Here is a 22571-nt window from a genome sequence, read left to right as displayed (position 1 = left end):
GTTCTTTTTCTTTGAATAACATTTCACTGTATTAATGATGATGAACTTTGTATCACATAGCAGTCCAGGCTATGGACTGATTAGAGGGTTAACAGTTAGAAAGGAATTTTGAATATGAACAAAGTAATGTAGATCACAGCAGTGCCAAAATGTGTATAAGTGATGTTGCTAGGGAGCTCATTTCAAAACAAAGGTCAGTGAACAGCTGCAGTTCATCTAATCAGAAAGCAGCACTTTGAAAAATGATATATAATATTAGTTATAACAATGCTTGTGAATCTAAGTAAGTTTTGCAGCCATATTGGCTGTAGTGCTGGGCAGGATTAGTCTGTCCTATCTGTTGTAAGCAGTAGCATGTGTGCAGGCCACCATTTAATCCATTGTTGTTATTTCCGCTTGCATAAATACAAAATTAAATACAGAGGGTTCTATGTACTAAACCTTGGCAAGAGAAAAAGTGGATGGAGATAAAGTACCAACCAATCAGCTCCTAACTGTCACTTTACAGCCTAAGGGGTCTATGTACTAAACCTTGGAGAGAGATAAAGTGGATGGAGATAAAGTACCAACCAATCAGCTCCTATACGTAATTTTTCAAACACAGCCTGTGCGCATACTTACCGACTTTTAAGGACTCCTTTCCAGGATCAGCCGGCTTGACTTGTTCTCTGTACCCAGACCACATCTTAGCCTCAGCCCTAGTCTGTAGCAGCTCACATGCCATCTCACCACAGTTGGTGTCCTGTCCAAGCTCCACTCAATCACGTCTCATTCTTGCCTGCTGGGCAGTGACCTGCGGGGTGTCAGCAGCGAAGTCCAAACTTCCATGCCAGGGACCCTGGTCAACACTCAACCCTCACTAGACTCGGCGCCCTAGGACTAAGTAGTGTCAAACCGAACTGGTTGCACTGGAAACGCCTCTAGTGAGTTTACTAACAATTATTTTATCCTATATTTTTAACCATTTTTCCTCCTCCACTGCATTTGGATAGGAGGAACATTACAGCTTTAAATAGACCATATTTGTACATTTTCCTCAATGTCACAGCCTGCTTTGCTATATGTGCAATGAACTAGAGATAACTGCTTATTCCTGTACAGCAGCTTCCAGGTTCAGTAGGGCAGGTTCTGGAGGTACTGACACTATAAGCAGACTACTGCATATTTATAATGCTGATCAAAGTTATATGCAGAACCACATCTAGTGCCCAATATACAAAAACTGAACACAATTTGGAGCCTAATCATGTTAGCGAAATATACTTTTAAATTCTTTAGTCAATAGTTTGGTTAGCAGTAACACTGATTGTGTTAGGTTGTTATTGTATGTGAAAGGGGCGTATTTATAATGGGTTCAGGGTGTGCGGGGCACATGGTCCCCTGGGTCCAGGGGGGGCCCGCACCGCACACCTTGCACCCATAATTATACTTACCTCTCCGGAGTCCCACGTCAGCTCTGGTGTCTTCGCCTGTAAAAACGGCTGGAAAATGGCCGCCGCTGCCATTTACCCGTCGTTTGCGCATGCGCAGAACAGGGGAAATGGCAGCCGTGGCCATTTTCCCGGTGTCCTGTGTATGCGCTATAGACTCTGGGTACACTATAGTGCCCAGAGTCTATAAGTGCGGCGCTGGTCGTGCACCACTCAGTGCGCAGCAGGCCGCCGGACAGAGAGGAGGGGGCCTGTGTCGGAGACTGCACATGGGCCCCCTCCTCGCTAGAAACACCCCTGGTATGTGGATATAAGTCAGGGAGTAACTGGACTTTCTCAGATTGTCAAGTTTGGAACCTAATTTTAGTGGTGGCAGAAGTAGATAGTTAATAGTTAGTATAAGAAGAATTTTATTTATTATCAGACACCCCAAGTAGTTTGGTTTTGATTACACCTTTCACACCCACACGTCACGCATGCTAAGGTGAGTCTTGAAACCAATGAGTCCTGAAGCTCCCAGGCCTACGTCTAAAATATAATGTGCTATTACTCATATACAAACAGAACTTTTGAGCACTTGAACCTGATGTAGGATAACAGATAATGTCAGTTTTGTCTAGACTTTCAGATACAAGAAACATCACATGACTAAGGTTCAGTTGTAAATAAAAAAAAAACTTTATTGATTTAGAATGTCATTGCACATTGAATTATTTATTTCACAACATTTTCTTTTTACAGAAATGGGAGTTACAATTCTGCCTTCAAAACAGGTGGTATAACAACTCCAAAGAAAATATTCTCATAGTAAGTAGCATATAATGCATACACTCATACTGTTGAATAAAAATTATTTGCCCTATTGTTTTTATTATGGCTGTATTGTGCATGGCTATGTTTTGCTCTAACAATAACTTTTATTTTGCTTGGTATTCGCAAAGTTCCCTGCCACTGATGATTAGAAATATTCAATTTCTGCTTGTGAATAAGTAGGTCTCAGATAATGCGGACCATACATCTACGGATCCGATTCCCCGTTCTGTTGATCCCACCTAATCAGCGGTCATGGATCGACGGCCATCAATGATCAATGATCCGTCAGCAGATCGAGGAAAATCAGCATGTAAAATATCCCCGACTTGCCAATTCTCACCATTTTCGAGTCGGGATCGGGGAGTCAAGATTGTTCAAGATGTTGAATTTCCACAATTACCTGACCCTGGCATCGGCAGAACAAAATTGGGGCAATCCATCTCAGATGTATGGGCCCCTTAGCCTGCTACACTACAGTTTGAACCAAACCACAAATAACAGAATAACTTTAAATTATGGCCACACGGAGGTGGTCAAATTGGGCAAATCCAGCTATTCAACAGTGTGGGTGAGAGTCAGACCAAACAGTACTTGTTGGTGCTACAGAAAAATTACTGCAAACATAGGCTGATTGATAGCCAAAAAAGGTAATATTTCCTGATTTTACACATTTCTCTGGTGATAAGTTAATTATCAGAACCACTCTACGGGTTTTATTCCTGGAATTATAAAACTTTTGAAAATATTAATTTGGAAACCTTTGGATAACTCCTCACACTACATATAAGTATTTGTTTATACCTGCCAGCCTGGCACAGTGTTTGAGTATAGACACATGAAAGTAGTTTACAGGCATATATATAAGGGAGACATGGGAAAAGATGGTTCCTAAAGCATAGACTGCATAGGGAGCCGAGCCACTCTTATTTTAATATATAACTAGTCTCTTCTCTACCTTCCTCCCTACACTTATCCTGACCACAACTCTCTTCTCTCTTCCTCAGTGGTAAGGCCCCCTCTCAGAATGCGCATGTGTGTATCAGGACATGCCAATCGCGATGATCATATGGATCATTGGGATGGAATGCTGTTATGAACTGAGATAAGTCATTATATAGCAATGAAGCAGACTAGATGACCTGTTATCTGTGCATGATATAGCTTCTCTAAAAATGATAGTCTCTAGGCTTTAAATCTACTATGAAAACAAAATATACATCAAAAGCACCACATGAACAAAACATGAGCGTCACAACACTTGCAATTATTAAATAAAAAAGAAAGGGTCTGTAGTTGATGCATACTGTAGGATGTGAAAGTGCTTCAATGTATGCCTTGAAGATCATCTGTCACACAAAGTGGTGGAAGCCATTTTGCCGGCTGGACAAATATTCTTTAGAATGCAGCCTTTCAGTTCACTTGTAGTACTTCATTACCACATGAGCCTTATAAAGAAAAGAACCTTGGAGAATGACTAAATTATCTTTGATTTTCAGGGTAATTTGGTAGTTTACCAAGATATTATTGCTCATTTTGTAGGAAGACTCATGTGAAATTTAGACCACTTTTACACTAAAGTCCCGGGTCTGACCCGGTATTTGGAACATGGTTCCAATTCGGATCAGACCCCATTCCCACTGCGGCGCCGTCACAGGCAATTCCCTGGTCGGACCTGTTCGGAACTGTAGTTCCGGCGCTTGGAGATGACATCATCTCCAAACACCAAGAAACTCAGAAGTCCCCATGCTGTAAATAGGACCTGGGTTACCTGTTTACACGGCAGGGTTACACAGGACGTTCCCGTGTTAAACCCAGCAAGCTCAGGGCCTCATTCAGACCCGCTCGCAAGCTGGTCGATGTTGAGGCCCTGCGCAAGCGCAGCGGCCGCACTGCGCGTGCACAAGCCCCGGAGCGAGAGAGAAGTTCTCTTGCTCCGGGGTTCACTACAAAAGTGGCGGCTGTCGATGGTGATCGACAGCTCGCCCCGTGTTGTAGGCAGGGTGGGGTGGCAGCTGGCCAAACATAGGCGTTCCTGAAGGAACGCCTGCTGTTTGGGGGCGGCCCCACTGACATCACTTGTGATGTCAGTGGTGAGCTTCCGGCTCTATTAGAGCCGAAAGCTCACTGGGGCTTGCGGCAGACGAGACCCTACCACAAGGGTCTCGTCGCAAGCCCCGATGGTCGCGATGGTCTCGACCATCGCGACCATCAACCTGGTCACACGCTAAAGCTGTGGGTGGTCACCCACAGCTTAGCGAGCGGACAGGAGGCCGGATTTTAAATGTGAAGCGTCCGTCCTCATTCAGAGCGAGCGCTCGCATTTTGCGAGCGGCTCTGAATGAGGTCCTCAGTCACTCGATCCAGGAATCCAAACCTTGCACCTTTTACACCTAGCAGCAACACAGGTTAACCCTGCAATTACCTGGGTTTATCTGTGGTGTAAAAGGGGTATTAACAGGCTGATTTCTAATGAACATTGCTTCAGCCCACAAACTGCTGCCCTTCTTTTGTGTAGACAATTGCTGCTCTTCAGTATTGTGTCAGTTAAATTATAATTATGCACTGTAGTATAGCAGTTAGAAATTGTAAACATCTTACAGGAAAACAAAAACTGCTAATGGTTAAGTCATCAATAACAACAAGCACATGCAAAGATTTTTTTTCTTTTATAATTGGCAAGTGGAGAGGCCTGTACATGTGTTTGTAACAAGATCATCATATAATATAACACATGTATGTAGCTTATTCTACAGACATGTGTATAAATGCTGAGCTTGTATAATTTATGCCAGTTAAAACATTGAACAATATCTTTATTCAGAAAGAATAAAGTCAGTTAAAAGTGATGCAAAGAGAAAATTATTATAACACACAAGTCTTGGCACACACAGAGTAAATATATACACTGTATTTATGGCTGTGGAAAAAATACAAATATAAATTACATTTTAAAATCCTTATTGAAAATATTTTCGTTATTGGTAACTGATCATTGTGTTAGTCATGATATCTATGGTAATATCCCTCATGGTGGCGATAATCATCCTGATAACCGTCCTCATATCCTTGGTGAGGGTAACCATGGTAACCGTATCCTCCATATTCATCCTCTGGACAGCGCATGCCCAGTGATTGCTGGATAGCCATTTCCTGTCGCCTCAGCTGCATAGAGTCAATTAAATCATACACAATTGCCATGGACCACATGGGTGAAGGATACCAGGACTTTACGTTACCATCTTTACCAACAAGGAGCATAGAGAAATATTCTGGGCTGATCTGAAAATAGTTTCTTATATCTTTCACCAAGTTGAATGAAAGATCCTCTCTTTCCACGCTTGAACTTCCTGTAATAACAACCACAAATTGTTCCCTTAATATTAGATCAGTGTGGTACACAAGTAAGCGCTGGCCTGGCCATTATATAAATCTTACAGCGGAAGAGTTACCTGGTAATAATCATCTAAAGCCATTAGCTCATTAATGTGCATGTTGGTAAATGTTAACTGCAGATCACTGCCATTGGCCAGTGTGTGCTTCTAACTACACTTTACATGCCTCAGTCCTGCAGGACATGATCTGGAAACAGGGATCTGTACGGCAGGGTATCATCCAATTTGGTCACTATGGGGTCAATCCAATTGTCCGCGAAGGGTGAAAGTTGCTGTTGCCATGGCGTTAAAACGCCAGCAACGGCACCTGAATTTGCACCCCTCGAGGCCCACCCCGAGCTTGAATTCACACAATTTTTCTTGGAGGCCTATTAGGCTGCGAGCACTTTTGTTCCCGTTTGGGATGCTGTAAAGTGCGGCTGTTACTAGGATGACTCACATCCGCGAGATCATCGCGGCTGATTGGATTGAACCCTATGTCTATGGCCAAATTGGAAATTGATCCTGATGCTCAATATTTGCATAATAATTCTGGTGGTCCTGTGCTGGGTAACCCTCGTATCCCATAAAAAGTTTTCCTCCTACACAGTGCTTTTTTTATGATGGTACTGTAGGCAATGGTACTCAGCAGCGCTTAAAGTGTTTCCAGAGAACTGGCGAAACTCACCCCCCCAGCGCTTTTTTAAAAAAAGGGACATCGCACAGAGTAGGCGCGCATAAAAAAGGGGCGTGGTCTCAAAAGAAGTGGACGTGATCACACAATAGTATTCCCAATTCAAATTACAACACACAGTAGCAAAATCTTGATTCACCCCTGATTCACTTAACACCATATAGTAGTGTCCCTTATTCATGAATGACATACAGCAGTGCCCCTTTTACACAATGCCCACATTTGTGCCCCTTATACACAATGCCCCCTGTAGTAGTGCCCCTAATACACATAATACTCACAGTAGTAGTGCCCCTTATGCAATGCCCCTTATGCAGTGCCCCCAGGAGTGATGCCCCTTATACAATGCCCCCAATAGTGGTAGTGCCCCTTATGCAATGCCCTCAGTAGTGGTGCTCTTTATGCAGTGCCCCCAGTAGTGGTAGTGCCCCTTATGCAGTGCCCACAGTTGTAGTGCCCCTTATGAAGTGCCCATTATAATGGTGCCCCCAGTAGTGGTGCCTCTTATCCAGTGCCCCAGTAGTGGTGCCCCTTATGCAGTGCCCACAGTGGTAGTGCCCCTTATGCAATGCCCACAGTGGTAGTGCCCCTTATGCAGTGCCCCCAGTAGTAGTGCTCCTTATGCAGTGCCCCCAGTAGTGGTAGTGTCCCTTATGCAGTGCCCACAGTGGTAGTGCTCCTTATGCAGTGCCCCCAGTAGTGGTGCCCCTTATTCAGTGCCCCCAGGAGTGGTGCCCCCTGTAGTATTGCCCCCTTTAGAAGTAATGCCCCCAGTAGTAATGCCCCCTGTAGTAGTGTCCCCAATAGTAATGCCACCTGTAGTAGTGCCCCAGAAATAGAGCCCCCAATACTAATGCCCTCTGAGTAATGCCCCCAATAGTAGTGTCCCCTATAGTGAAGCCCCACTCCTGCGTCTGCTGCCTCCGATCCTCCTGGCTGCTCCTCTGAACTATGGGAGAGACATCATGAGGTCTCTACCATAGTGCACAGCACACTGTGGGAGCTGGAAGCCGGAGTTCAGGAGTGAACTCCAGCCTCCGGCTGCTGCTGGCGCTGCGGGGATGGCGCCGGGCTGAGGTGGCTTGGAGGAGGCGGAACTGGTTCCGTCTCCAATTAGAAGTGACGGAACTTCTACTCAGTACCAACACCTTTTGTTTGATAGAAATTGTCAGTCTTAAAACTAGCTCCAGCCACAGGAAAGAAAAAGTAAAACAATTTCAGAAATTAATAAAATAAGCGTCTAAAGATTTCTCTGGTGGATGGGAGCTACTATAACTCTATAAACTTGTACGGTTCCTTTTTCCTGGGTAGTACTACCTTTTCCATGGAAAAAAAACACTGCTGCAACATTACATCCAGAATCTGTCATTTCTACCACTCACAGTTTAACTGACTACAGAACTGAATTTATATTCCTAATTCTGGTTGAATATTTTTGTACAGAATATTAAAAACAGGTTGCTGATCTGTTGTCTCGTTAGTTCGTCAATGAGCCTGCTTTTCTATGAACTGCAGTTTATGTAAGATTTAAGGCCCCAATACATCAGCAATCAATTGTGGCAATTCTGCGTTTTGCAGATGATTGTGTAAAGAAATCTGCAATGTATGGGCTTCACAGATCACAGATTTACAACCAACTAGTGATTGGAATTGGCGAATCAGATTGTCCAACATGTTGGATTTCACAGATCAATTGGGACTGTAGATTGCTAGTGTATGGTAACAATCAGCAGATTTGCAGACCGTTACAAGTAAAAGGAATGACCTTTCAAGATGATGTATGGGGGCCTTAACCCAAGGGTTTCTAATTAACCATTGAGCTGAAACTGTACCCAATCAGTTACCAGTCAGAGGAAGCATTGGACTAATTCAACTCCGAAACTTCCTGTTTCCTTTGTCTGATAATAGTGGTTTGTAACTGTGATCTAACTTTACTATTCCGACTATAGTTACTAAGCTGGCTTGTCCTCTGCTTGATTACCCATGTACTGACTACGACATGTTAACCTGCTCTCCACTTGCAGCTAGAATGATTTCAAGTATGGGACCTGTTATCCCAAAACCTGTTATCTTAAAAAGAAAGTAAGAAATGGTAAGTATTAATGGGAATATAGTGGTAATATAGATGTACTTTATGGTAAGTTAATAAATGTGTTCCAAATGACTGAAAATATCCCTTTCCTACAGTCCTAAGCATTTCATATAACAGATCCAATACCTTTATATTCTATTGTCATACCTTTCGTAAAGGAGAATCTAAATAATTTATCTTACTACAAAATACAATTCCTTTCAGAAATCCACAACAACAACAAAAATAAACAATGAAACATTGTTATATTAATTCCTTACCATTGATTGGGTACAATTCTAAGACACCACCACCATCAACACCAATGCCAACCATTTTTAAAATGGCCAAGTGGCGTAATCCTGAAAAAAAAGAAGAAAAATTTAACATGCGCTATAATCACTATTACATTGGCAGCTTTGTGTTTGATACGTTTATACAGTTCAAAAAGCATTAAAAAGTACATTTAGTAATTTAAGTATATTCAATTATTCATGTTCAGCAAAAAATCTGGACACATTAGTCTGTAAAAAGAACTGTATTTTTCTATATAATTGAGTTATTGAAATAAGTGAAACTAGCCATCTTGCTCGCTTTTTAAACCATACCCATAAATAGTTATAATAATGCCACTCAAGGAATTAATGCGGATCTGATTCAAGTCATAATAATACCACACAAGGAATTAATCCGTATCTGATTCAGAGTTGCAGACAAGTTCATTTTGCAGATGCATCTGACCATTTTACATACTGCGCATGCGTTCATGTTGAGAATATGAAACTTTGAGTAACTGCATGCGATTCACAGCTGATCAGATTACAGCTGCATCTTCACTTGTCGCTGAATGGGTGTAACTTGCCTGCAACTGGGCATCTGATTACAGATGGATCTCCGGCTCCAGCTATTGGGCTGGTGCAAAGTGTGCTGATAGGTATTACATCTACTTCCAAGTGAGGATGGATAGGTGGTTGCGGCCACACAGGCTTCTGGGAGAGAAGGTTATCCTCCCGCATCCTAATAAAATGTTGCAATTCATCATGGCTCCCGATGCACAATATCATAATTCCAGAGTTTGCACTGCAAGGGGTGGTTCCACGATGACACTATTTACATACCCCCAACTCCGGCACTGGCCAGCTACATCTAGCCTCCGGGAACTTGTGGATTGGAGATAAAGTATGCAAGTATGGGGTAAACACAATTATACTCACACAAATCTACATCTGATAAAAATACAAATCATGTCCTACAGATCCCCTCTTACAAAAACAAAAGCATTTTTGTCTGCATTTTTTACATTTCATAAATTCCCCCTAAATTTGAATGCATTTATCTTCCTTGGTCTCAGTGGCTGCAAACAATAGGTACAGGTGTACTTTATTTTTTACTATCACTAATATAACTGATGGTGTAGGCGAGAGCATAGTTAGCCTGTGCCTGATTCATGTATGAATTAAATTAAACAAATACAGTATTTTGCTAAATGAAATCTAACTTGCCCATTAGAAACACAGTGGACTTGCACATACAGTAATTCGAAACCACATAAAGAGAAAATGTACCTTAAAATGTTACTGTTGTAACAATAACAACATACCATACTTTAAAAGCTAAAAAAAAAAAAAAAACATAAAAATCCTGCTAAGGAATTAAATATGATTCTTTTTTAATATTTGTGTACAGACATTCCTCACTTAACGACCGAGTTCTGTTCCTACGACTCGGTCGTTAAACGAATTGGTCACTAACCGGGAACCAGGATGTAATCATTTTTACATACTGTACAGTACAATTAAAGTTATATAAAAAAAAATCTTCAGAATAACAAATTAGTCATTGTACTATGGGTTCCAGCTAGTCAGAGTGCTGGTCGTAAGTCCGAACGGTTGTTAAATGAGTAGGTTGTTAAGTGAGGAATCTCTGTATATGTTATTAGTTAATGTCATGACTGGTTGGGGGTAATATGTCTATTTAATAAACGTGAATGCAATTAACTTTTGGGCTGATTATGGGAATGGAACCTTCCCTATAACATTAAAAGATCCACATACTATTAATACCCCACCAATAACAGAATGAAAATAAAGTAACATATCTTTCAAATTCCTTAATAAAATGTAAGAAAAAAAACAGTAATCTATACAAAACATAATTTGCTTAAAATATCATGTCCAAATCAAAACACAAATTTTAAAGGCCCTCTACAGTAGTCTCTTTCATGTCACACAAATAAAATTCCAAAAATAACCTACTGTATGATGTCTTAAATTATATTTCAGACTAAGGTATATTTTAAGTGATTTTGTCTACCCTGTCTTATGTATATGGCTGGCAGCTCTATTTACTTTTTTCAGCCATTAGATGGAGATGTTGCCTTTTTTATTTTTTACACAGAACATCGCAGACATTCATTTATGTTTTTTTCACCATATAGATCATGAAGATGGTAAGTCTTATGCACAGTATTATAGGAAAAATAATACAGAGTAATGCATTATCACATTAAATTTAGACATCTTATAATACCTTGATTTTTTTATTTTAATTTTTTTTAAATATTTTTTATTTATTTAAATATTTCTAATTTTGTAAGTACAATTTTAAGATTATGTGCCAGTTTGTCTTTAGAAGTTCTCCATCAACAAAAATCCATGCTGTGTTCTATTCATTCCTAATTTATTACTAGTAGTCTGTGTTAGGTGTGTTTCTGTAAACAATGTAAAAGATGTCCTGTTATGAAGAATGTTGTAGCCTTTTCTAGTATCAGCAAACTGTAATAGTCTCAATAATAATTAATACATTTTCTGTATTACTGTAACACTATGTTTAATATAGTTTTGTGGCTGAATCTAATGCATTAGCATAAAATAAAAAAGAGTTGTAGTGTTTTTAAATATCTGCTTGTCTGGTGAAAAATATGAAAAAGAAAAATGTTATAAAAATATCATGTAATCAGCCTTAGAATGTTTAACATAGGGGTCAGTGATCTCTACTATAACACCCATGTGTCCTATTCCGTAGGCTGTTCTAGATGGGGAAAACAGGATGTCTCCTGAATAGTGTCCAATCAATTGCTTCTGAAAGCATTAGAAAGCTGTATTTTTGGTTATTGAAATAAAAATGTGCAGAGTTCATAAGTGCACATCGGATCCTAGTTTAATATACACCAACTGCCTCTTTTTCCCATTGTTAAGAAATGATCCGACCTTACTGGTTTGTCTATGTCCCTTCTTTGCCTGTGTTCTGAGGAGTCATGTTTACATGCCTCTTATGACATACTGTTGTCAACTTTGTATGTGTCTCTGTTGGAAACTTTCAGTAACCCATGGAATAATAAAGAGTGCCAGATGGCAGTTTCCAATGGCTACACAATACAAAAGACTTTTTTTCTATTTCAAGCAAAAAAGCCTTTGCATGACTTCGACTTCATACATCTGTCCATTTTTGCTGAAATGGCAGTTTTGATGTATATAAAGTACACATGGCTGCCAATCTTGATGCTTCCAGTTCCAGCAACCTCCCTGTTTGAGAAGAAATTTATTTCCTTTTTTCATAACTGTAAAGTTTGAGGCAATAACATGTGTCCGGAAATGTGTGTTGGATTAGCATTTGTAGGATAGGGACAGGCAGACAAGAATATATATATAGATATATATATATATATATATATATATATATATATATATAAGTCATCAGCTGTTTAAGTTGAAATTCATTGTTTTCTTATAGAGGTTTATAATAGAAATAGCACAGTGATATTATTCTGCCTGGTTGCATAATTTATTGCCTATATAGAAGTGTGCTAAATACAGTATACAGGGCAGGAGCGTATCTATAATGGGTGCACCTTGCACCCATTTGTTCAATATTTACTTCTCCGGAGTCCCACGCTGGTAGTAGCAGAGCTGTGCAAATCTTTGGAAAAATGGCGCGACTGCCATTTTCCTGGTGTTTGCGCATGCGCAGTAGGGAAATCGCCGGGAAAATGGCTGCCGCGCTATTTCCCCAGTGATTTGCACATGCGCAGTAGACTCTGGCATAGCACTAGAGTCTACTGTAGTGCCCAAAGTCTGCCAAGCTCAGTGCGCTGCCGGGTAGAGAGATGGGGTCTCCGGACGAAGACTGCACACGGGCCCTCTCCTCTCTTAATATGCCCCTGATACAGGGCCCGATTATGGGTTGGACCCAAGTGGGTTTGACACATCTCACGGATCTGAGCATTCAATTAACAATATTTTCTGAGAGATTAAGCTGCAACTCCCATAGCCAACAATGGGGGCAGATCATGTCTGCAATTTATAGATGACAGATGGCGTTAGGATTACCTCCAGTCCATGTGAAGTCCATCCAGTATTCAAAATATTTATTGCGTATGTGAATCCATTCCAGCTCATGAATGCGCAGGCCAAAAAGACACAAATTGTTTGCAGTGCATGGCATCCTTACCGGCTTGTGCATGTGCAGGCACAATAACACATAAAATTTAGTGTGCACATGCACACACTACTAAACCAGATTGAAGAAGACTTTTGCAATTGCAAAAAGCATGTTCATGATTTCACAAACAAACAATTTTGCGCTTATTGTTAAATCGACCCCCTAAAGCAGGGATGGGGAACCTCAGGCCCAGGGGCCATATAAGGCCAGCGGAATCATTTGGTCTTGCCCTTGGAGCTTTTTTCTGCTAGCCTTGTCTGAATGGCACACTGCAACTAAAATCTATGCAGCAGTGCCACCTGGAGCGTCCTTAGGATGCTTCAGACGGTCACACCGCTGCCCTTACAGCTCCCGGAGTATCCTCAGGATGCTCCGGGCACTGCTGTAGTCACTGGCAATTGTGACCCCACCCCTGTATGATGTCACACAGAGGGGGCATGGCCTGCACCCAGCCCACGAATAATGTTGCGAATAAAGATTCCCCACCCCTGCCCTAAAGTCTCTACAACAAGCAAATTCATTAAAAGATTATGATATGTGTTGCTGCAAACTACATGACTAAATGGTACATGGGGTTTACAAATCTTGCTGTTTCTCTCTTTAAGCAGTGACAGGTTGTCTGAGCTCCAGTCAGGGCAGTAGGGAAGGATGTGTAAGCGGTGCCGTCTCCCAGGACGCCGGACCCTGGGGGTGGCACCGTCGCTGAACCACGGCGCCTGCATCTGGCTAGCAGGGTGCTGCGGCCATTAGCACTGCTTCAATGCTGCACAGAGAATCCAAAGGCAGCTCTACACTTTCAGCTGACCCTGGCCCCATCCCCTCCCGTGATGTCACGGGTTCAGAGGCAGGACCGGCACAGGGCGGCATTGAACCCTGCTCGGCCACTGGCTCTGGTGATGGGAACAATATGCGTGCAGGAGAGCTTCACAAGAATAAATGTGCTAACATATCATTTAATTCTAATACATTAATCTATTTAAATAAACAGAAAAAGAAAATGAATGGATCGCTATGAATAGCACTTATTATAAAAGTGATTAGGAAAATACTAACACAAGCATTAACATTGTATGACCTCAATTAACCAGAACTGAAAAGTTTTAGCGGCCATAAAATAAGAGAACCTTCCAATCAATATTATCATGAAAAATGAATAATAGAACTTTGTCCATATGAGATAATTAGATGTGCATTTGATAACGGACGATCGAATAATATAGGCCATGGTTGGGGCACCGAATTTGGCATTATTCCCCATCTAAAATGTATTTTGCACAGTACAGTATAAAATGTTTGTGGGCACTTGCAAGTAAAGAGTTAAGGTTGTTGCTCCTATTTCCTTCTCCCCTGTTATTAAGTGAAATACTCAGACTAGTCTTATTCTCACACAGGATTGTGATGTGGTTGCTATGCTAGAACATAATGCTCAGTCTGAACATCACTGAGAAGGGGGTCATGTCAAATGTCCTTACTGCAGGCTGTTAAGCTGGCTCCTAGATACATCCACAGCCATTGTACTGGGAGACGTGCAGAGTGCAAGGAAAGACTTCTCACTATTTCTCCGACTCACAGGAGGGGTTCAGCCTTAGTATTAACTGCCCACGGGCAAAACAGACAGCATAGTTTAGGTTTTATGTTTTTTTCAGCATATTGTTCCTTTAAAAATGTAGGATTGGTTGGCAAGCCCAGTGGTCTTTATCTACTACAGGCATGTTGTTATTTTGTATTCCAGCCAAATAAGTCATCAGGGAGAACTCCAAGGTGTGTTTTACATGTACCATTCAGTTTCCAACTCTCCCCCAACTTTTTAAGTTGTTTTCTTTTTGCTCCACTTAAATAAGCATTAAATATTCCTGATATTCCACATACACAAACCAGACGCTGTCTTTGGAAAATATGTGCAGCGTAAATATAATTTAGATGCCATTTGCTTCTAACTTGTATTTTACAAACAAAAAAATAGATGAATTTCTAAAAGTCCAATGCGTTATGTTTTCAGAGGCTTAAGAGAGCATGAGTTATTACTATAACTATACAAACATGCACTAAATTCCGTACATCAGATTTAAGAGAAGCAAGGGTAAAGCACAGCGAAGGTAAAGCACCCCTTCCCAATAATTGGTGCTGATTGAGACTCAGTGATACAATTGGGAGTCTTAAGCTGGGTACACATGGCTCTCTGCTATACTGGCTCTCAGCGATAATGGCTCCCAGGAGATACTTAGTTCTAAGCGATACTGGCTATCAGCAATACTAGCTCTCAGCGATACTCCACTCTCTGCTATACTGGCTCTCTGCGATTATGGCGCCCAGGAGATACTTAGCTCTAAGCGATACTGGCTGTCTGTGATAATGGCTCCAAGGAGATACTCGGCTCTAAGTGATACTGGCTGTTAGCAATACTAGCTCTCAGCGATACTCAGTTCTCTGTGATACTCAGCTCTCTGCGATACTAGCTATCAGCGATACTCAGCTCTCAGCAATGCTGGTTCTCTGTGATACTCAGCTCCCTGCGATACTAGCTCTCAGCGATACTCAGATCTCTGTGATACCGGCTCTCAGCAATACTCAGCTCTCTCCAATACTGGCTCTTTGCGATAATGACTCCCAGGAGATACTCGGCTCCATGCGATACTGGCTCTCAGCAATACTAACTGAAGTTACACCTTTGGTCTCCAGTCTGGATATACAGTATGTCATGTGCATGCGTGCACTGGCCTTACAGTGGATTGGAAGCCTGGGCTTGCACTTTTATTTAATAACTGTTCACCCCGGCTTCACTGCCCATTACCCATTCTATGTTCTGACTAGATAAAGGAGTGATTGAGTGGTGGGGCACTGTAACTTAGCAAAATAAGGTCCATGATAGCTCCCACTGTTATTAGCAAATAGACAGAAATTAGGTTGGTTCGTTGTGCAGAACATTAAAGCTAATTTCAAGAAACTTATATACAATAATATACAGTACACACATTAATAATGTTATAAAACAACCTTAGTGAGACTTGAAAATAAAACTATAATTAGGGTCAGTGACAATATTGCATGCTTATGGGTATATAGGTTGTGAACCCGTAACGGGAGAGTAAATGTACAGTTCAGTAAAGTGCTTCCTGCCTAGAAAGGCAATAGTCCAGTCAATATAAGTGTTACCGCCTCAGTGGTTGTAGATTTCAGAGGATCCAATTAGCAATGGTCCAAGGCAGCAGAGGTATCCAACACAATATAAGATGGTTTTCTGATCCCATATTTGTAACGTCGGAAGTCTTGATAATGGAAAGGTGTCCAAGAGTAAACAGAAAAGCTCCCAGTAGCAATGTCATCTGACCCAAAAAGGTGCCACTGACGCGTTTCACTGCGTCACTACCACGTCATGTGACTCAGCTGTCAGACTGAGACAGGCCTCTCAGATGCAATTGCTACATAGATAATGGCTGGACTCACCATGACAGCGGCATCACATGCTGCAAACTAAGGTTGTTTTCTAACATTATTAATGTGTGAATATTAAATTGTTCAGTTTTATGGCAATATATTCTCCTACTTTCATTATACATTTTTTAGTGCTGTGTTGTTATATTTTATTAGCTTTGTCTTTGAAGACTGACTATATTCTATTTACAGCTATTGGGCATTCAAATCACGGCAGCGCCTGATCTGTTTATCAACTGTTGCATCATGGAAAAATATAAAAGAAAAAAATACGAACTTGCAAATTTAGGATTGGGTCATTTGATACCGAATATATGGCCCCATTTTTTTTTTTTTGGTTCTGTTTTGTAACAGATGCAGCAATGTCATGGAATGACCATAATCACATGTTTTACTATACATTTAAAGAAATGTCAAATAAAACTAACACCTACATACAAATCAATACAGTGCATAGAAATCATTAGGGACATTTGTTATTATCAGTGTGGTCTTAAAAGAACTACAGTAAGAGATTGCACTGTCTGTCACTATGAGCAGCAGAGATTTATAAGTAGTGAGTTAGAGGGAAGGACAGGAAAGGAAAGGTCTTAAGGTGCCCATACACGGTGCGATAAAGCAGCCGATCCGACGGATTGGTACGATATAGCTGCTATATCGTACCGTGTATGGGCATGATATCGGATAGTGCGCACACCCGTGGGGTTGTACATCACACCTTCAAATCTTACAGCGGGTTCAGTTGATCTGGGGTTGCGATGTGCGATCCCATGCAGCGCTATGCGGGGAGGAAGGGTGGTGCTGGCATATCGGGCGGTTGGCCACCCGATCGCACCGTGTGTGGGGACTGCCCGATATGTCGGCCGCCGGATCCCCCGTCGCGTCGCAAGGTGAATATCGCACCGTGCATGGACGGCTTTAGGCTAGTCATATATGCAGCACATAATTGGACTGGCGCTGGGTCATCCAATCAGGTGATGCTTTCAGTACATTATTCATCTGTAAGATTGAACTTCTAGTGTCAGCCCTCAAGCACTAACAGTTCTCTGATCTGTGCAGTATAAATGTCATGCTCTTGGCTCTTATTTAGAAAGGGTGGTGTATGGAGAAGTATTCCCTATTACACACATGAGGCAGTTTCTAAATTGTGGGCTTAATGACAAAGTGAAAAACCCCTTTAAGGAAACATGAGGCAGATATTTCTTAGTGAAGGGAGGGGCTTGCCATTTGAGGAAGGTCACTCTAATAGAGCAGAACAAATTGGGGTACAGATCGCCGCAGTGCAGGTAGGTAAGGGAGCTCTCTAATGATGGTCTTACGAGCCACTAAAATGAATGACCTTTCCCCTCCTTCCCCAGCTATATGCCTAAATAAAAAAGGCTACAGTAACTGGTCTTTTAAATTGGACAATTTCTACAGGCTTCAATCATAACCAGGATGCCTTCAGGTTAGCAGAATTGTTAAACATGTTTCTAATAACTGCTCCTGATTAGGTTTCATGTGGATTGCAATCAACTGACAATGAACGTGAGTCAGTTTAAATATTCTGTAGTTTAAAAACAAATTTAAAACAAACTTCTCAGGGGTAGATGTATGAAGCAGTGAAAAGAGTGGAGAAGTGGACCTTGGAGAAGTTATCCATAGCAACCAATCAGCTCCTACCTATTATTTTATAGAATGTACTTGATAAATGCAACCTCAAAGCTGATTGGTTGCCATGGGCAACTTCTGCACTGGCACACTTCTCCACTGACACTGCTTCATACAGTACATCTACCCCAAGTGTGGTGCTTACTGTCATAATGACATAAGCACACCATATCAATACCAATGTATCATTATCAAGTTTATCTCAGACTGTTTACTGTAAACAGTAAACTGTTAAAAAATATATATATTTTAAAGTAAAGTCAACATGGATTTAATGTAGAAATAAACATAATGTATATAGATAATTGGAAATGTTACACTTGTATTACACCCATCTCCCATCAGAGGTAGAAGTAGCAATTTTGTTGGTTAAGGGGTATATTTATTCATTTTTAGGGGTAGCCCCCGATATTAAAGATCCCTTATCGCCGCAATTCTAGGCAATAAAATGTTTATTCGCAGAAATGTACCATTACTGAGTCGCCAGGTAAGGAGCTCCGAAAGGAGCCTATCCCAGCTATCAGTAAGAAGTAAAGTGATAGCATATGTGATCACTTTACTTCCTGCTTCTACCGGCGCATCAAGCGGCCTACAGATCCCTCTCTCAAAGAAATCTGCGATAAGAGCTCATAGGCTACAGTGGCTATCACCAAGCTCTGGAATGTGAAGTAAATTCGCCATTGAAGCAGTCCCCATAGAAACCTATGGGGGCTGCTTTTGTGAATGAAAACAGGATATGGCAGCATATCTACGATATTGAATGCAGTTTCCCCATAGATGCATTTAGGGGATACGTAATATTTGCAGGTACCCCCGAAAACAACCGCAAATATGATTTGATAAATAGGCCCCTAAATGAGAATGGAGGCTATTTATTACATAGATAGCACAGTAACTGAAGTCATGAAGGATGGCAGCATGCAAGGACCAGAGAGAGAGAGAAAAAAAATGAAGACAACAATTTCAGAGTAAATAATAAGTATAATAATGTTACAAACCTAAATATTCTGACTTACCCATGTTACATGCTTGTCCAGTCAGTGCGTAAAGTTGCTGCTGATAAGCCCATTCTTCATCACTGGGAGCAGATATAACTAGCAGTCGTCTTCTCCAACGAAATCTATAAAAATAAGATCAGAAAAATTATTAATGTCCTATATACGACTATTGGGCTGTTGACAATATTTTGGCTGTCCACAATGTGTGCCACAAATAGGTTTGTACCACTGCTTCTGATAAAATAATAATAATAATAATAATAATAATATCATATATTATAGGCTAGGGAGGAAGCTGAGGAACACAAAATGCAGCGATACATCACTTTGTAGGATCTGTGCATTTCTGGAAACTAAAACTTAGAACATGAACTTCACAACATTTTCTGCAATATTTATGCGTTCTGTTTTTGTAACATTTTAAGACTTTAAAAATATCAGGCCGTAAGCCACCAAACAAAATTGTTTCCTCTTGAGGAGAACGTTACATTTTTCACTAAGAGCAAATTGCTTTTTATATACCGTATGATTACATTTCCAACAATGGTCCAACCAATAAAATCTTAGTTTTCTCTCTTTTTTTTTTTATATCAGTTTGAAAGAAGTTTGTTTAAAGATTATATTTTACTTCTGTCAAATATGAATGGACAAAACGAATTCCTTGTGTTTGAATAGGGAAGTATCTTAAATATATTGAAGAAACAAACTACAGTTATATATACTTTATCCAAAAGACTGAGGCAAAAGAAATATAAATCAATAAGAAAAATACTATACTTGAACATGTTCTTTTACAAAATAGGGATATTTTGAGGAATCTCCCAAATGTTTTGTTAATTGCTAAAAGCCCCTTAGGCTGGGAATTGCTTAGTGTGTTGTGCACCATAGTTTAGGTGATTGATAGAACTGCCTTGGGGAAGGATATAGTTAATGGCGGCAATTGTCTTGTCCAATCCTGGGGGTATGCTGAATATAGCACATTGCAAATTGTATGCAGCATTGTGGAAGAGTATGTGATCATCACAGGGAGAAAGAAGTGCAGCAGTTCAAGCTGGAATACCTTTACACCTACGCAAGCTTTAAGAACTGTCTTTATGTATAATTAGCATCTGAGTTGAGTTCAAGTTCAAGTCCATCAGGATAGTCTTGAGCTTTTCTGGTAGTCGACTGGAGTTGTGCTGGATCAGGGACTGACATCAGAGATACAGAGAATGCAATCCTGGGGTTTGTTCTGTGTGGCACATTAGCAAGAGACATACACCTGCATGTACGGGTATCCTGCGACTGATAGTCAACTAAGACCAAAACTGTCAGGTCAATCCTTTGAACACGACTAGGAACCAGGAAACAAGAGCATAACAACAAGCAAAACTTCATTTTTGTGATGTTAAACTGATGCAAGGAGATCAGGACAGGTATTATAGAGGACAAACTAGGGGACAAGTTTGAGAGAGCTTATCCCCATGGAGTAGAGTGTCAGCTTTTGTGCAACATCTAAGAGTACTACTATTACTACGTATTTTCTGAGATGTTCAATAATACAGTGGATTTTGTTTAAGATGGACTGGTGCCCTTTTATTACTACAACAGTGATGCATGTATTGGAGCACTTAAGATGCCCTATTGTCAAACATGTTTCTATACTTGCATGGGCAAGACATGCTTTCTAACATGTCAAATGTGAAGATCTTAAGCTAGCCTGGTGGAACCCTGAGCTGGAGGTATGTTCACTAGCTACTAGCGCCAATACATTTACACCTGTAGAAGCAGCGGTTCCTAAAGTTTTAAAGAGAAGAATAAAAAAATAACAGAAACATTTTTGAACATTGTACCGAATTATTATAATTCAATTAAATAATAAAGAGACCTGTGTAGGTGCGTGGCCTGGAGTAGCTAGGAGAAGGGTGCGTGTCACTGGCTCTCCTGCCTATATCCTGTTAAAAATCCTGCTATATGAGGCTTATTTCTTTTCAAGCTGACAGCTGTGGTGGGCTATCTTCTCCTGCATGTAGGGGGCTCGGAGGTGGAATCCTGCTGAGTGCCTGTGGTGAAATATCCCCGTTGTTCCCGGAGGCCGAGCTCTCTGCTTGCAGCCTGTGCTGTCCCTGATTTCGGCTCCGGAGGCTGCATTGTGTATGGTAGTTACCTGAGATCTCCATCCTGCTACGAGGCCGTATACATTGAGATCCTGTTGTAGATCCCTGAGGTCCATTTCACCTTCACATCTCATACGTCTGTTGTGGCGTTTGGGGAGTGCTGGTTGTTGTTCGCCGCTGTCTTGTTGCGGTGCTTCTCCTTGGCTGGTGCGCGGCTTCTTCTGCTGCTCTATGCTCCTGATCCAGCATGTTGGATTCTCTCTGCCTAATTGTCATCGTTGATGCTGAGGCTGTTCTGCTCCTTTGTTTCCTGATCCTATGGTCATCCTGCCTGGTACTTTCCTATATAGCTGCTGCCCGCTGGCTCCTGTTCATCTGTGGTGTGCTCTGGTGGTGTGCTAGCCACCACCATTTTGCAGCTGGTTACCTTCTGACCTGGTATTTCATTTTCCCTGCTGTACTGGACTCCCAGCATTTTGAAGGTTGGTAGCCTTTATTCTGCGCTCCTGTCATCCGGTTATTATTCCCGCTGGAATTTATTAAAGATGACTACCACTCTGTCGCAACTTCTCCGGGCTATTAATGCCTCTACTAAGAGATTTCTTGATAAATTGGATGTCGTAATGGATGGATTTCCATTCTCTGTAACGGCTGTCTGCACGCTTTCTATGAAGGATATTCTCTGACTCTATCCTGTTCTATGGCGGTACCTACTTCTGGACTGAATACCCTTTTAGCTCCTGAGTACCAAGATTCTGTTCTGATGTACAGGAAGATCAGTCCGGTTGAATTGAAGCTACGGAAGTCAGTCAAGAATTTGTCGCTCTATGCTATACGTCCCTGGTTGGTCGGGAGTCCTCTGAATTTCTTGTTAATGTCCTATGAACATTTTTATTATTTTTTCTTTTTTTGGGGAGCTGGGGATGGGTCTGTTTATATATTTTTGCAGGGAGCTGAGAAATGGCCGGACTAATATATTTTTTATTTTTTGGAATTTATTGCTCTGCATTAGTATTTGGTTATTTTCTCTGAGATATTGTATATTTTTTTATGTCATCTTGATACTAATATATTTTATTTGAAACTGTTTATATGGTGGGAGAGCTGGTTTAACCTAGCTTAGGGTCATTTGTATATTGCCTCTGTTAGTTATTTTTGTTTGCTATCCTTCAACGTGGGGGGAGGGGGGGGGCAGTCGTGTTCTGGCAACTTAGTGTGTAGTTAGTGGTGGGGGTTCAGGGATCCAATTGTGCTTGAGTTGGGGTTAGGTTATACAGGGTGGGGGGTTATGGGGTGGTTTGTTTTGGGTTAGGGGAGAGGGTTTGGTTTATATTTTAATTATATTGCTTTTATGGCAGGTATGGTTTATTTATATATTTTAGTTTTTATATCCTGTTTTGTAATGATTTTCTGAAGAGTATATAATGTGCAGATATGCGACTAGTTCTCCATCAGTTTTGTTGTGCGGACCCAGATGGCGCCTTTGGGTGCGCATTAGGATATCCATAGTATTTTGGAATTGGTTGCATGTTTTCGTATATACATATATGTTTTATTTCTCTATTTCTAGTTGTTG

General features: G+C 41.0%; 1 protein-coding gene across 1 annotated transcript in view; it reads right to left on the bottom strand.

Moving 5' to 3' along the window:
* Window positions 1-2130: 2130 nt before the first annotated feature.
* The window catches only part of CCDC80 (coiled-coil domain containing 80), a 163925-nt gene continuing 143484 nt past the window's right edge, over window positions 2131-22571 (bottom strand). Inside the window, exons 6-8 of the mRNA XM_088444918.1 lie at window positions 18918-19021; window positions 8661-8741; window positions 2131-5590 (exon numbers count right to left, since the gene is read on the bottom strand). Coding sequence (XP_088301044.1) covers window positions 5241-5590; window positions 8661-8741; window positions 18918-19021 — 535 coding nt within the window. The 3' untranslated portion in view covers window positions 2131-5240. The remainder of the gene's footprint in view (window positions 5591-8660; window positions 8742-18917; window positions 19022-22571) is intronic.

Source organism: Taudactylus pleione, unplaced genomic scaffold (assembly GCF_031769625.1).
Source record: "Taudactylus pleione unplaced genomic scaffold, aTauple2 ptg000374l, whole genome shotgun sequence".
NCBI classification, from domain to species: Eukaryota; Metazoa; Chordata; class Amphibia; order Anura; family Myobatrachidae; genus Taudactylus; species Taudactylus pleione.
This window is presented reverse-complemented; position numbering and strand designations above follow the sequence as displayed.